Here is a 12,885-nt window from a genome sequence, read left to right on the forward strand (position 1 = left end):
TTTGTGAATTGCACTCTTCTGTTCGCCTCACTGGCCTGTTGCTGTTGATTTATTTGATTCTCTTTTGGGGTTGCCTTCGGCAATCTCTTCATCAGGTTGGACAGCAGTTTGCCTTCCACTGTCCGGGTCGGCGGACCAAATGTAACGGCTGCTCTCCTATCAAAGTCAAGGAAAACTTTACACCGCCCAGTTCGTTTCAGCGGTTTCAAATCTGTCCGGATATTGTGTTTTTGCAGTTAACTTTTTGTGAACTGTATTATCCGCTATGCTGTAGATTACCGTTGCATTACTTGTTGCTCTATTACGCTTGATAACTAATCGCTCAGCTTTGCTGAATAACAAGCTTGTTTCAAACAATTAAGTTTTGTTTGAGTTTGGTTAATAACTCAAATTATGATTCGAAAAAGCAAAACCCCTTATGTGCAGCTCTAGGTAACAGTCCTAGCGACTGGTTAGGGTAAACAATTTCTATCTCGCAATGTTTTATTGTTCTGGGCGACCTTTTCCCAATAATCAAAGTTAACAAATGTAACCAAATTCGCACGTTAATCAAAGTTAACAAATGTAACGAAATTCGCACTTTGTGTTTTTCAGCTCACTCAATTGCTCAATAACACAATTTGGGAACTATGCTCGGCTTCGTTAAAGCCAGTAAGAGAAACTGATTTTATGCTTTGCACAAAGTTTCTCTTACTTAGGAACTTTGTTCCTCAGAAAGAAAGTTTTGAGAATATCAAAATTAATTCTCTTTTCACAAGTCAAAGTAAAGTCAAAACTGTACAATCACTAATATGATCTACAGAAACAAGACACGATAACAAGTAATTTACCGCTCAAGAAAGCGTGCTTCAATACGCACTGTATGTCAGTTTAATAAGACAAAATTAACGAGTTTCAACTGATCTCTGGTAGTTTTTCAAGCTCCTTTTATGCTGCTAGTAACGTGGATTTACATGTCAAATTCAACTGTTGATTGGTTGTAGACAATAATGTCGACAGAATGTGAACACTTTTCCATAACGTCACTTTTTCAGTGTAAATTTGATGTCATGGGAAATTTGTTAACCATGTAGAAGTTTTGTCGAATATTCTGTATCAATAACAGGTTGATTCGCAATCCAATCGCAAAGAATCTGATGCAATACTGTTAAGTCGTAGTATTGTTTTGCTGGTTGTTGAGGTAGTTCGAGTTTGAGTTATAGTTTGACTTCATGAATGATGATTGTGTACTAATAATAATTGCTAAATATAAAAGTTGAACAAAATGACCAAATCCGTTTGGCTTCGATAGAATGTAGCATTGAATTTCGCTTGTCACACTATTGTAGCTTTAAGGCTTGAAATGACCTTGAAGCGCTATTCAATTTGATTTCTGAGTTGTTAAGCTCAGCCGCAATATTAATTGTAGAACAAGACAACAATTCTCCACTGTATCACAAATAGTGTTTACAGAATTTTATATAAGTTGATCTATGAACCACTCTTGATTAAAATAACAGGAAAAATTGGATTAGTTAATTCGATCTAAAAAATTAGATAACTACATTAAACGCAAACCAATTTCGGTTTATGTAGAGATAGTTTGGATATTAGTTTTATATACTCTGCTAGAGTTTTTTCTGATAACTTTATTTTGGTATCCCGCTTTTTCACCCCTATTTATCCAACCCCTCTATCCTTTGACACCGATTTGGTTACCCGTCTGTCATTTAACTCCTCCATCATTTCTTCCCTGTATCATTTAACCCCGATTTAAATCTTTTTTATCATTAGGAGCATTGGATTAGTAATCTAATAAATTTGATGGGCCCGTGTAACTGAATATGAAATTATCACAAGTAAACGTGGGATAAAGTTATCCACTCCTTTATGACAAACCATGCCTTTAATGTCGACTGCAAATTGGCGGGATCAAATGACATAGGGGTTAATTGATAGAGGTGTTAAATCATATGGGGTTAGGATATGCGTGGTTAAAAGAATCGGGGTGAAAAGAATTATAACAGTTTTTTTATAAGTGTTTATCTTATAAGTGTTAATGCGGTGATCATTATGTCTGACACAACAAAGAATGTTGGAAAATTTTCTCGTGAAAGTTAATGAGATCGTATATGATAAACGTTCTGATAACATGAAAGCATTACTCAATATATATTTTGGAATCCTTTTGGAAACTGTTTCCTTCTGCGTAGCAAATTTATGTGGAAGGTAATTTTTAGTAAATACGCCATCTGATTGAAAAGCAGAACATTACTCACCTTTATGAAAAAATTCAAATTAAAACCAGCCAATTTGTGAAACATGCTTTTGATGCAATAATACTTTAGCAAGAAAAAGTAAAACTAATAAAAATTTGTATTAAGGACAGTTAAAAAAAGCGTCGGAATAATTTTCTGGAGATTAATTTCAAACAATTCGAAAGAACCCAGGCCATAAATTCTGTCTATAGTATTAACAAAAAAGAATAGTTCATTCTGGATTTAAAAAATCATTGAAGTGCAATAACTCCATTATTTTGGGATATTTACTCCCTTAAGGCTTAAAAATTAGCATAAATAGTTCATAAAACCACAACAAAATTTCTCTTTGATCAATTGACTGCAATTTTTGTCTCTTATCAACTTACAGTCTAGTTCGTTGCGCAGTTGAATTCTATTCCAGATATTATCGGTGGAAATGATGAAACAGTTGATTAGGGTCAAGGCTGAAGAGGTCAAAGGGAGAAATAGGTTCGTTTCGTCCCACGTGACCGGAAGTTGAACATCGTGAACTATTTGCTCAAGTTTGCTTTCCAAGAATTTCTGACGCTGAAATATACTTGGGCTATTGAATAGATACCATTTATTCAACATTTCCTCACACACAGTTGGCATTCGGGTAATTCTCCCCCCCCCCCTCCCCCATGACCACTCAGTTGCCATTTTTGACCCCCCTTCCTCTACAATTCAACACTTGCAAATTAAAAGTTCAGCCATCCGTTATTCGTTTTTGGTGTGACGCGCTAGTTAAGTAATTTAAGTTGGGGAGGGGGGGGGGGGTAATAGTTATTTTTCTACCAATCAAGATCTGAGATCTGAACCAGAATAGATCCCGCCTGGTTTCTTGTAATCAATAAGGATTACCTTGAACATAATTACGGTAACTTCCCATGATTGTTAGTGATTTGTACTTGATAACACTACACACGGGCCTTCACCCTCACTAAGCGTATGCTTAGAAACTGCACAATGTCACTAGCACATTTCTCTATCTATGAAACCTTTCTTAAAACACGTATCATACAGTCATGAAAAAATCATTTGGAAAAGAAGCCTCTTTCAAACATGTTGATACAGCAAACTTAAGATGCCCAAACAACATTTTTGCGTTTACATTTGTTTCCCATTATACTTTTCTGATTTTTTTAAATTGCTCCGAATCTTTTATTTCCCTTAAAGAAATTTTTTTGAGAACAAAGCTCAAGGGAGATTAAATAATTTTTAATTGATATTTATTGTCTGCTTAAAATTACTAGCTGAGCTATATTAAACTTTTCATATTTTTTTTACAATTTGCTGACATTTAATAATCAGATTATGTCACAAAGAAACTGCCTCGAATTACAGATTTTTCAACAATCATTGTATAGATTTTGCTTTTTTTTCTACTGTAAGCCAGTCTCCGTCTTACAAAAGAGTTCCAAGCATGCGCTACAAGTGAACAAAACGACGAGCTCTAGTTATTAAATACTGATTACACAAAGCTTCAAATCTCTTGAAGCATAAGCCAATAAAATCCAGCCGAGTATACGTTTTTCAACCAGAATTTCTTAACAAGCTTCATCATGCTTTTGTTACGCACAATTTTCGTTGATGTTCTCTCTCTTAACATTTTGTCACCCAACGTTTTCTTATTTTTGTTTTCAAAATTTATTCTGGGACAGAAACGTTGCTAAAAGCTGTTTTTTTCAAGAAAGAGGTAAAATTACTCAAGCTGATTATAGTTAGCATTTTTTACAGTCAAGTCGTGATCATGGAACTAAGGAAAAACTTAAAATGTTCTGGATTCGTTTCTTTTTTTCCTGGTGACTTATGTTGATCACTTTTAAAATCAGATGTGGACGCATATTAACAAACATACAAACACACGAATGCAGATATACACACAAAAAAAAACACACACACTCACAGAGAAGCACACAACAGTGCACCAGTTTATATCCAAAGCCCCAGTGCCCCACTCTCAGCTCACCCCTCAGTTTTAGGAGTCAGCGAGTCAAATTTGTAGCAAACAACTTTAATTGGAAACATTCAATTTTAGCGTAAAATAAAAAATTTGCTCATTTATCGCATATTTTTTACCTGAAAAACTGAACTAACTTCATTCTGATTGTTAAAATTTTTTGGTAGTTTTGATGGAGAATTCGGATTTCAAATAAGTCGGTTTTAATAGCGTTAATCAGCTTCTTCGAGACGTCGAATGTGCATAATTTTCACAATTACTTTTTAATGAACAAGGTTTTGCGAAGGTGAGACGGATTTAAAAATTGCTATGACAAGCGGGAATCAAATATAGTTAGTCCTGCAAGGATTGCAGTAAATTATATTTTGGGTTTCATTTTGTATTTTCACGGTTGAAAGCATTTTTTTTCTTGAAAAAAAATAAATCAATTCTTTATTGGCTTGGTTTTGTTTATTTTGCAAGGAAAGAACTAAATGTAAGTGTTTTCATCAATTTAGCTAATTGAGGATGAAAAAAGTCAAAAGTGTTTCAAATTTTGTTGAAAATGCTTTGCAAGACTTTTGCAGTGACTTTGAAAAAAATTCTCTTTGCTGTTCATTTCAAACTATCTATCTTTTCTCTGCACAGCTACAATTTTTGAGAAATAACATAGTACAATATGCATCATTTTAGAATGGCACTTCAAAGCTAACATGTTCTGCGGCAAAAATAGCGCCGTGGTGATTATGATAGCATCATTGAAGTGGAAAATATACTACTGCTGTTTTTTTAAGAAGCTTGTTTGAGGCCTAAATTTTGTTCCAACCTTGAATTTCTTCATTGAGAAATTGAAAATTGAGAGTTGAGTGAAAAGATTTAATCAATAAATGAAAACGGACGATTTTGTCAGTGAACACAGTGAAATTTTCGGCCAAAATGGTTAAACAAATTAGAGCAGAAGAAGTTTTATGGTAGAAGTAATTGCAAAAATTTTGCTAAACCTAAGCAAGAAATTGTTATCGAGAGTATCTTGGAAGCCAGATCTTCAGAACAGCAAGTGCTGTGACTTTCAGCTCAGTAAATAAAACCAGAAAATAACAGTCGCTTCTCTATTTAAAAATAGATTGGTATTAATGTGTAAGCAACGCATTTTCTCTCAGAGCTCATTTTTCGATGGTGAAAACAAGGTATTGAATTAGTGGTGAGTAAATGGAAAACACGATATTCCTTCTTCCACCATTGTAATTATTTTTTATTAGGGGTAATTTTTAGTACCGCATGTCTCCAAATGTTCAGTCCAGAAATATCTGTGCCCGCCTATTTAGTTCTTTTAGAGTTGAAAAACGGCAACGTTTTGACAAATTGACGTACCAAATTATAGAAATCTTATTGGTCGAGAAACGTAAAACACGACAACTTTGTGCGTTCAATTTAACTACGTTTGACATATCGTAATTCGGATCTATTCTGTTTCGACCCCCAAGCTTAGTGAGCATAAATTTTTTATGACCCCCAGACTCACGTGCTATTTTCTTACCTAGTAACGTGCTATATAACAACATAGAATTTGTAACTGGGGTAAAAAAAACACTGGGGGGGGGGGACAGAATAGATCCCGTAATTCCAGCTGCTCTGGTTTATACGTTGCTATGCTTTGTGAACCATGGCCGTGCATCAACGGCTCGTACTTCTTGATATGAATAAATCACAACCGAACTTGATATCTGTCTCCCCCCCCCCCCAAAAAAATGCTTAATTTCCTCTTTCGGCTCAATGCTTTAATGTTAAGCTTCATATAATATTTTAAAACATGGGCATTTGATTAGTGCATTATGGAGCAATTAGCCTGTCGAAAAACAAGACTGACTTTTTCTATTTTCATTGGACAGGAATAAAACTGATATAAATTGATACCTTGTTCTGACAATTTCACTAACTAGAGTCAAATTGATTATTACATTGCTCAACGTAAGCAATACGCACATATTTGGATTTTGGGGAAAATTACTTCTATAATTGCATTAATTTTATAAAGATTTACTAAACATACTTTTTTAAGAACTATCGCATCTTTTGCGACTAGTTTTCGTATTCTGCAATTGGTAACGTGAAGGCTTTTTACGCAATTGTTCACTTATTAAACTTTCTTCCTTTTATTTCTAATTGTCGTTGACAGTACTCGTGGTAATAAATAATAAATTTGGGTAATTTTACTTGAAGGGTATGTAGTGTTTCCACGGGATGGATACTCTTGGTAATTATAAAAAAAACTTATATGCCTCCAAATCAGAGATAAAAAAGTTTTTTAGTGTGACCACGTAATGATTAGTGAGCATTATATTAGCATAAACCATAGATATTTAAATATTTAGCAATAAATAACAACATTTATTAAGTAACATCTATGACCTTTATGATTAATAAGAACTGTATATGATATTTTTCGGGGCTGAAATGCATAAATCCAACCCTTCTTCTAATTAAAAAATTCTTTCTTTACAGTTGATGGTGCGAATGGATCACCAGGGGAGAAGCTTAGAAGCACCCCCAAGAAGCAATTTTCCCCAAGGACAAGAATTAACAAAAAGTTCTAAGTTTCAGTATAAAGGGAGAACGTTTGTCTAGCTTTAGTGTTTGACTATTAGGGGATACCGCTTCTCAAGTATGTTTTGCACGAAGTAGAAAAACTACACTACACAGTCATATTGATGCTCTTGCGATACATCTAATATAAAACAAAGAAATTGAATTTTTCTCAATTTATTTTTTAAAAATTTTCCCGCTTAGCTGAGACAAATTTAGTTTCCGGACCACTGCCTGACAATGTTATACAGTGTGCAATGACATTTTTGGACGTAGATTTTCTATATATTCCTACAAAGAAATAAACTTTAGACAACCTTATCTCTTAAAAATAATATATTAACAACTAAACTAACATCTCGAATCGAAACCAATTTTATTTCAACTGTTATATTGATCTATGTTTTATGAGGCTACCATAAAAATTAGTTTGAGCGGCTTTTCATGGCCATATAACGCGCCTCTTTGATAAATAGAGTTATTACATATGCCTGATTAAGTTTACAATAGCATGTCTTGTTTCATCATCGAAGCATTCGTATTTTTAAAGTTAATACTCACAAACCGAATTGCATTAAGTTTTCGGTTTTTATAACATTTCGTTCAACTTGTTTTTTTTATGATCATTTCATGCGCAGTGTTAAATTGTATCTGGCCAAAGAAATGCTGAAAAAGCCTAATAGTTAGTTCACTATCTTGAGCAAAAGTTTATTTTTTGAGGCGTACAAATGTGACATCAAACAACTAGTGTTTTACAAAATGACCTCAAAATGCACGCGGAAAAAACTGACATCGGTGTTATCAATGTTATTTGTTTGAGATCAGAGAGTATTTAGAAAGTATCATAATATTGCAGATTGAATATGAGCTATAAATTTATAACTAAAATTCACTTTTTGTATTTTTTTTTAGAAGTTTAGTTTGTAAAATTAATACAGCAAGGGGAGGCGAGACGAGGGTTCCTTAAAGTGATTTTTAAATTGCGAAACCCGTTCAGATACTTGGCTCTGTGTCCGCATACGTCTCTTACCTGGTTAATTGCGAGTGCCTTGAGCGCAGTTTCATACCCAAAATCACTGCAGACAAACAGCGCTGACAGTAAACTGTACACGTGTCTTCGAATGTGTGGGTTTACACTGCTCAGTACTGAAACAGTAAACATTTAAATACTGTACAGCAGTAGCAATTGAGAGTACAACAACCTAATCTAATTTGTGTACAAAATAAGATAAACAAGAAGCTCTCCTTGGTCAAGCAAAAACGAAGAAATCTCGAGAAACAAGAAAAAATCAGAGATCTTTGATGGAAACAGTTGGTTTGATAATGTAAAGGTTGTCTTGCTGTTAAGAGATACTTATGGTGTCCTGTTTTTTTACCCCTGTTCTTTTAAACCCCGATTTCTTAACCTCTATGTCATTTAACCCTTCAATTATTTAACCCCTCTATTGTTTCAACCCGATTTAAAGCTTCCTTTAATTGAGGATAATTAGGTCTCAATCAGCTCTATTTAGTCTAATTAACACAGATTAAAATCGGCCTGAAATGAATGAGGTGTGAATATACTTTTTCACCCCGATTTCAAACTGTAAATTCATGGCTCAAAGTCGTCAGAGAAATAAAGCTAACAACTAAAAAGATGAAAGCAAAACTATAACAGTTAGGGAATTAGTAATCTTATCTAGTCCCTAAAGGAATTAAACTGATATTCATTTTTTCAAGGCTATTGCCAGTTTGTCTTAATTGTCTTTAACTATGTGTATTTGTGTTTATTTGAAATCCACCTTAATATTTTTGTGTTGGCGCCCTCTTTTGGTCCTCACTGAGTTAAGTCGAAGCCTCATATCGTGACTCATTAAGGAATTTGATCCCAGGCGTTAACCTTATGACGAGATATTTAATTGTGAACACAGTTTTGTTACATTTTTGTATGGAATTTGCACAGCATAGCTGCTATCAAAAAACAATCTGCATTTCATTGAAAATTCTGTTAACAACACTGGTAAACTTTGTTTTGATTTGCTCATTTATTCCTGATGAGAAAGTAGGTTTTAAAATTTAGTATACATCCTTTCATTTGAGAAATACCGGTTCGTCCGTGTTCTAGACTAGGAGAGTTTTTGAATTCTTTTGATTCAAATCAAAGGGCGACGTAGAAAAAGACAGACCTGTCAAGTTTTCTTTTTCGATCAAAACTATTAACCTAAAAAGCAATCTGGTCATTACGCTTCGATTTCAAACAAACGCAAGCTATTCAAACTACACCGCACTCTTGAAGGTCAGTGGTTTTGTGTTATTTAAGTCTTTTGAACTTTAGCTTTGCAACCTCGGGCTGAAAAAATTGCAGGGTTAAATGATTGAGGGGTGATTATAAATGGGATTAAATTATAGGGGGCTAAATAAACCGGGATGAAAAGAAGTAGAACCCGTGATTGAATTCAATAACACCCTATTATAGAGCCACGGAAGTTCAAAAGACTTTAAAAGTCAAACTTTCAATAGGGTTTTCACTAAAGTGGAGCTAAAGGCTATAAAATTTTTCATTGTGATTTTTTTGGGCTCAAAATTGTCATTTAATAAAATTTCTTGGTTGACAATTGTCTTCCAATGGTTGAGTGCTCCCCTGTTTGTCGAGAATTTAAGAGTAGTCCAACTTATTAATGCCGAATGACAGTACTTAAAACCCAAAATCTGGTCATTTAACCTGAAGACATTCACTGCAGAAAGTTTTTTTTACAAATCTTTTTTTTCTGAAAAAACAGTTGAATACATGAAGGGAACGTGCGTGAATGTGCTCAGTCATTATTGGTTCTCAAAAATTGTATTGAGGACAATCTACCAAAATCCAAGTTGTTACTTCACCCTTTGAAATTATTGAGCCAGTAACAGTCTCGCGAATATGCTTGTTGACAAACATATTTAGTTTTTCATTCACCTCCTGGTGGTTGAGTTTCACTCTCTAAGAGTGGAAGGCAAGGTTTTCATCAACCTCTTTGAAATATAAAGATGAGTACACTACAACTGAGTACAAAGAAAAAAAGACTACCATTGAGAGCAAAATGAACTATTGACACGAAAACAAAGAAGAAAACGATTGACAATTGAAAAAAAGGTTATATAAAATTGACGACAAATTGATGAGCGAAGAAAAAAATGAAAATCTTTGCATTAGATTTTTCTATAATTTTGACATAGAAAACTGATGTTACAAGACTTTCTTGCTCTTAAATAATTAGCAATTCTTATATCATTGTTTTATTTTAAAATGCATGCAACTCAAATAGAAGTTACAAAAGTTTAAGTAAAAAGTTTTGACGCTCTTATCTAAAAGATGTTTCTGTTGAATAAATTTTTTGTTGAATCTGACAAAATGGCTTTCCATTTGTCGGCACCTATTAATAAAAATTATTTGTTATGGATATTCTAGGATCAGATCATCTTGAAACATTTTTGATTAAGACTCCAGATCCTCTGACATCAAATTTGACCCTACCTCTCAAACTATTTTGTTCATCAAAAGAGTTGAAGACACTTGTTTTTTACGAAAAAAAACCATCATAATTGACATCAACTAAGAATTAATGCCTTTTCTATTTCAGTTGAAATAGATTTGACGAGAGCAATAAAAAAACAACCGAGATTTCAGGCTAATTTGTAGAAAAAAATTAGTGTAAAATGAACCGAAGACAAATGCGCAAAAATGATGATAGTGACAATAAATAATTAGCAATTATTTTTGTTCTACTGTTATGTTGTGAACTCCACACATAGGAATTTTACTGAAGCAACTGCAATTCAAAAAAATTCGAAATACACTTGGAGATCATATTAAAAGAGAAGAAAGTAAGCAAAGGTTCCACTAATCAGAAAGTTCAGAATTTGACAACTCCTCAAAAAGGAAGAAAATGAGGGATTCTCAAAGTTAAATACGTCTTTTGACATGTCAAATTTGGCTGAAAAAGGGATCGGAAAAAATCTCTATGATCTAAATTCTTTCTGTTTTCTTCTTTCTAGTCTTTTTTTTCGGTTTAAAAAAATGCAACTTCGAAGAAAAAAAGACATTCAAATTTTGGTCATTCATTTTGCATGAACATCAGCCACCCTCAACATTTTCATCGGCGATAATTTGAATAAATCAAAAGATACAAAAAAATATCCTTACTTTTTGATTATTGCATCAAATTTTGCTATTGTATCAATACCATGGTATTGCATCAAAACCATAAAAAAGAAATTCGTGAAAATTGATCTGAGGACAAAGGTGCAAAAATGATAATAGTATCAATTAAAAGTTAGTGTTTTTTTTGTTTTTCTGTCATTTTAAGAAATTCAGACGTTGGGATTTTATCAAAGCGACTACAATTCAAAAAAATCAATTTACACTTGGAGGTTACAGAAATTTGCAGAAGTTAGCAAAAAAATAACCAAATTCGTGCGCATCTCAATATGAAAACATAGCCGATAGAATACTGGAAACTACTTGAAGAGTCACGCATTAAAAATACCAAACCAACCCCCACCTATTTCAGAAATATTACAAATGATGTAAAAACACAGCAAATTATACTTCAAAACAACTATTTTTAATTAAAGAAGGTAGGAGGTGGGGTGTAGGTACGCGCAGGATGTAGGTGGGAGGTGCCCGGGGTAGGTAGATAGGGATTAGGCGTGGTGGCTAGGTAGGTGTAAGGGGTTATGTGGAGGTAGTTTCCTTGGGAGGGGCGATTAATTAGGTTTTTTTTGGGGGGGGGGGGCATAATAGGCAGAGAGGTTTGATATGTGTCCGGATGGTCTGTAATTTAGATAGATGGGAGGGAATTATATGGTCAAAAAATCTCATAGTGGCGTTTTCACAATTAAAATTCAATGTTTGAAATTAATAGTCAACTTCCAAAAATAGAGGTAAATACTAGAACGGAATGAAGTCAAAGTTCAAGGCATGAACAAATTTGTTTTAGCTAAAAAAACCTGTAGAATACAAATACTCCTCTTCGAGTTGTTGATATCCAGTATTTATTAAGCTTTTGCGAGTAACAAAGGATAAATTTTGCCTAAATCAGCTGATTTCAGAACAAGCAAATTTGCTGAAAACTTGCCGAAACTTTAACAGCCCGTCAAAACTTTAAATTTTAGAAGCCTCTAAGTCAAATTTTACAATACTCTATAATTGGCGATCTCTCTAATGACGTGATATATAGTTTTCCGTTTTTCACACCACATAAAGTTAACGTTCTCAGCATTCCGCATGCAGACACCCCTCCCCCACCCCCTACATGCCCCCCCCCCCCCCAAAAAAAAAGAAAGAGAAAAGATCATTTAAAACAATGATAAAAATCAAGTCTTACAAGATGCAAAATGTGCCGAATAGCCACCAATCGCAACATGGTCTAATCCAAATGTATTTCGCATCAAAGCCTTCAGTACACGTAATCCTTCAATGACACATTGTGCAACTGAACTGATTTCTTCTCCAGTGACCTTCTGACCTTCAGACGACAATTTCAGAAAAATCTGATCAGCTCCGCCTTTTTCTATGAATAACTTCGTCACATTTTCAGGCGTTGACGCTAACTTCCGTCGTAATTTCACCATATTTTCAGTCGAAAAATCCTGCAATAGTTTAAAAAGAACATCAGCTTCATTATCGCCAGATTCGCTCATTTGTAAAATTATTGGCTAAAAGATAAGAAAATACGTAGCTGAAAATTATAATATTTTTACGCGTTAAAGCTTTTATTACTTTCTGTATACGCTGCAGAAACCAGCAAACAGTAGAAAAAAGCTGAAGAAAATCTAGCAAACGTTTAAGAGCTGGCTCTGCTTTAGCAAAACAGTCTGATTGTGTTTATTTTTGAACGTCAATCAAGTGTTACAAATAATGTTCTTGATCGGATTATAAATTTATTATAACGAGCCGACTATCTTTGTAAGATGTACACCTTTTCTTCAGATTACATTACACAAACTGAAGTCAATCAATTCGAGCCTGAAAGGGTAATTGCTTTGACCAAGGACAACAGGTGTTATAGACATTGTGGTATCAAGTTCTAGATAACTAGCTGGAGGAAAAAAATAGGAAAAACTAGGAATGTTTTTTTTTGAGGC

The 12,885-nt window shown here is 33.9% G+C and overlaps 1 protein-coding gene across 1 annotated transcript in view; it reads right to left on the minus strand.

Moving 5' to 3' along the window:
• LOC142335567 (uncharacterized) overlaps positions 1–12,885 on the minus strand; it is an 88,751-nt gene that overhangs the window by 69,160 nt on the left and 6,706 nt on the right. Inside the window, exons 2-4 of the mRNA XM_075384106.1 lie at positions 12,126–12,390; positions 7,814–7,929; positions 2,627–2,807 (exon numbers count right to left, since the gene is read on the minus strand). Coding sequence (XP_075240221.1) covers positions 2,627–2,807; positions 7,814–7,929; positions 12,126–12,372 — 544 coding nt within the window. The 5' untranslated portion in view covers positions 12,373–12,390. The remainder of the gene's footprint in view (positions 1–2,626; positions 2,808–7,813; positions 7,930–12,125; positions 12,391–12,885) is intronic.

Source organism: Convolutriloba macropyga, chromosome 2 (assembly GCF_964194025.1).
Source record: "Convolutriloba macropyga chromosome 2, txConMacr16.3, whole genome shotgun sequence".
In the NCBI taxonomy this organism is placed as follows: Eukaryota; Metazoa; Xenacoelomorpha; order Acoela; family Convolutidae; genus Convolutriloba; species Convolutriloba macropyga.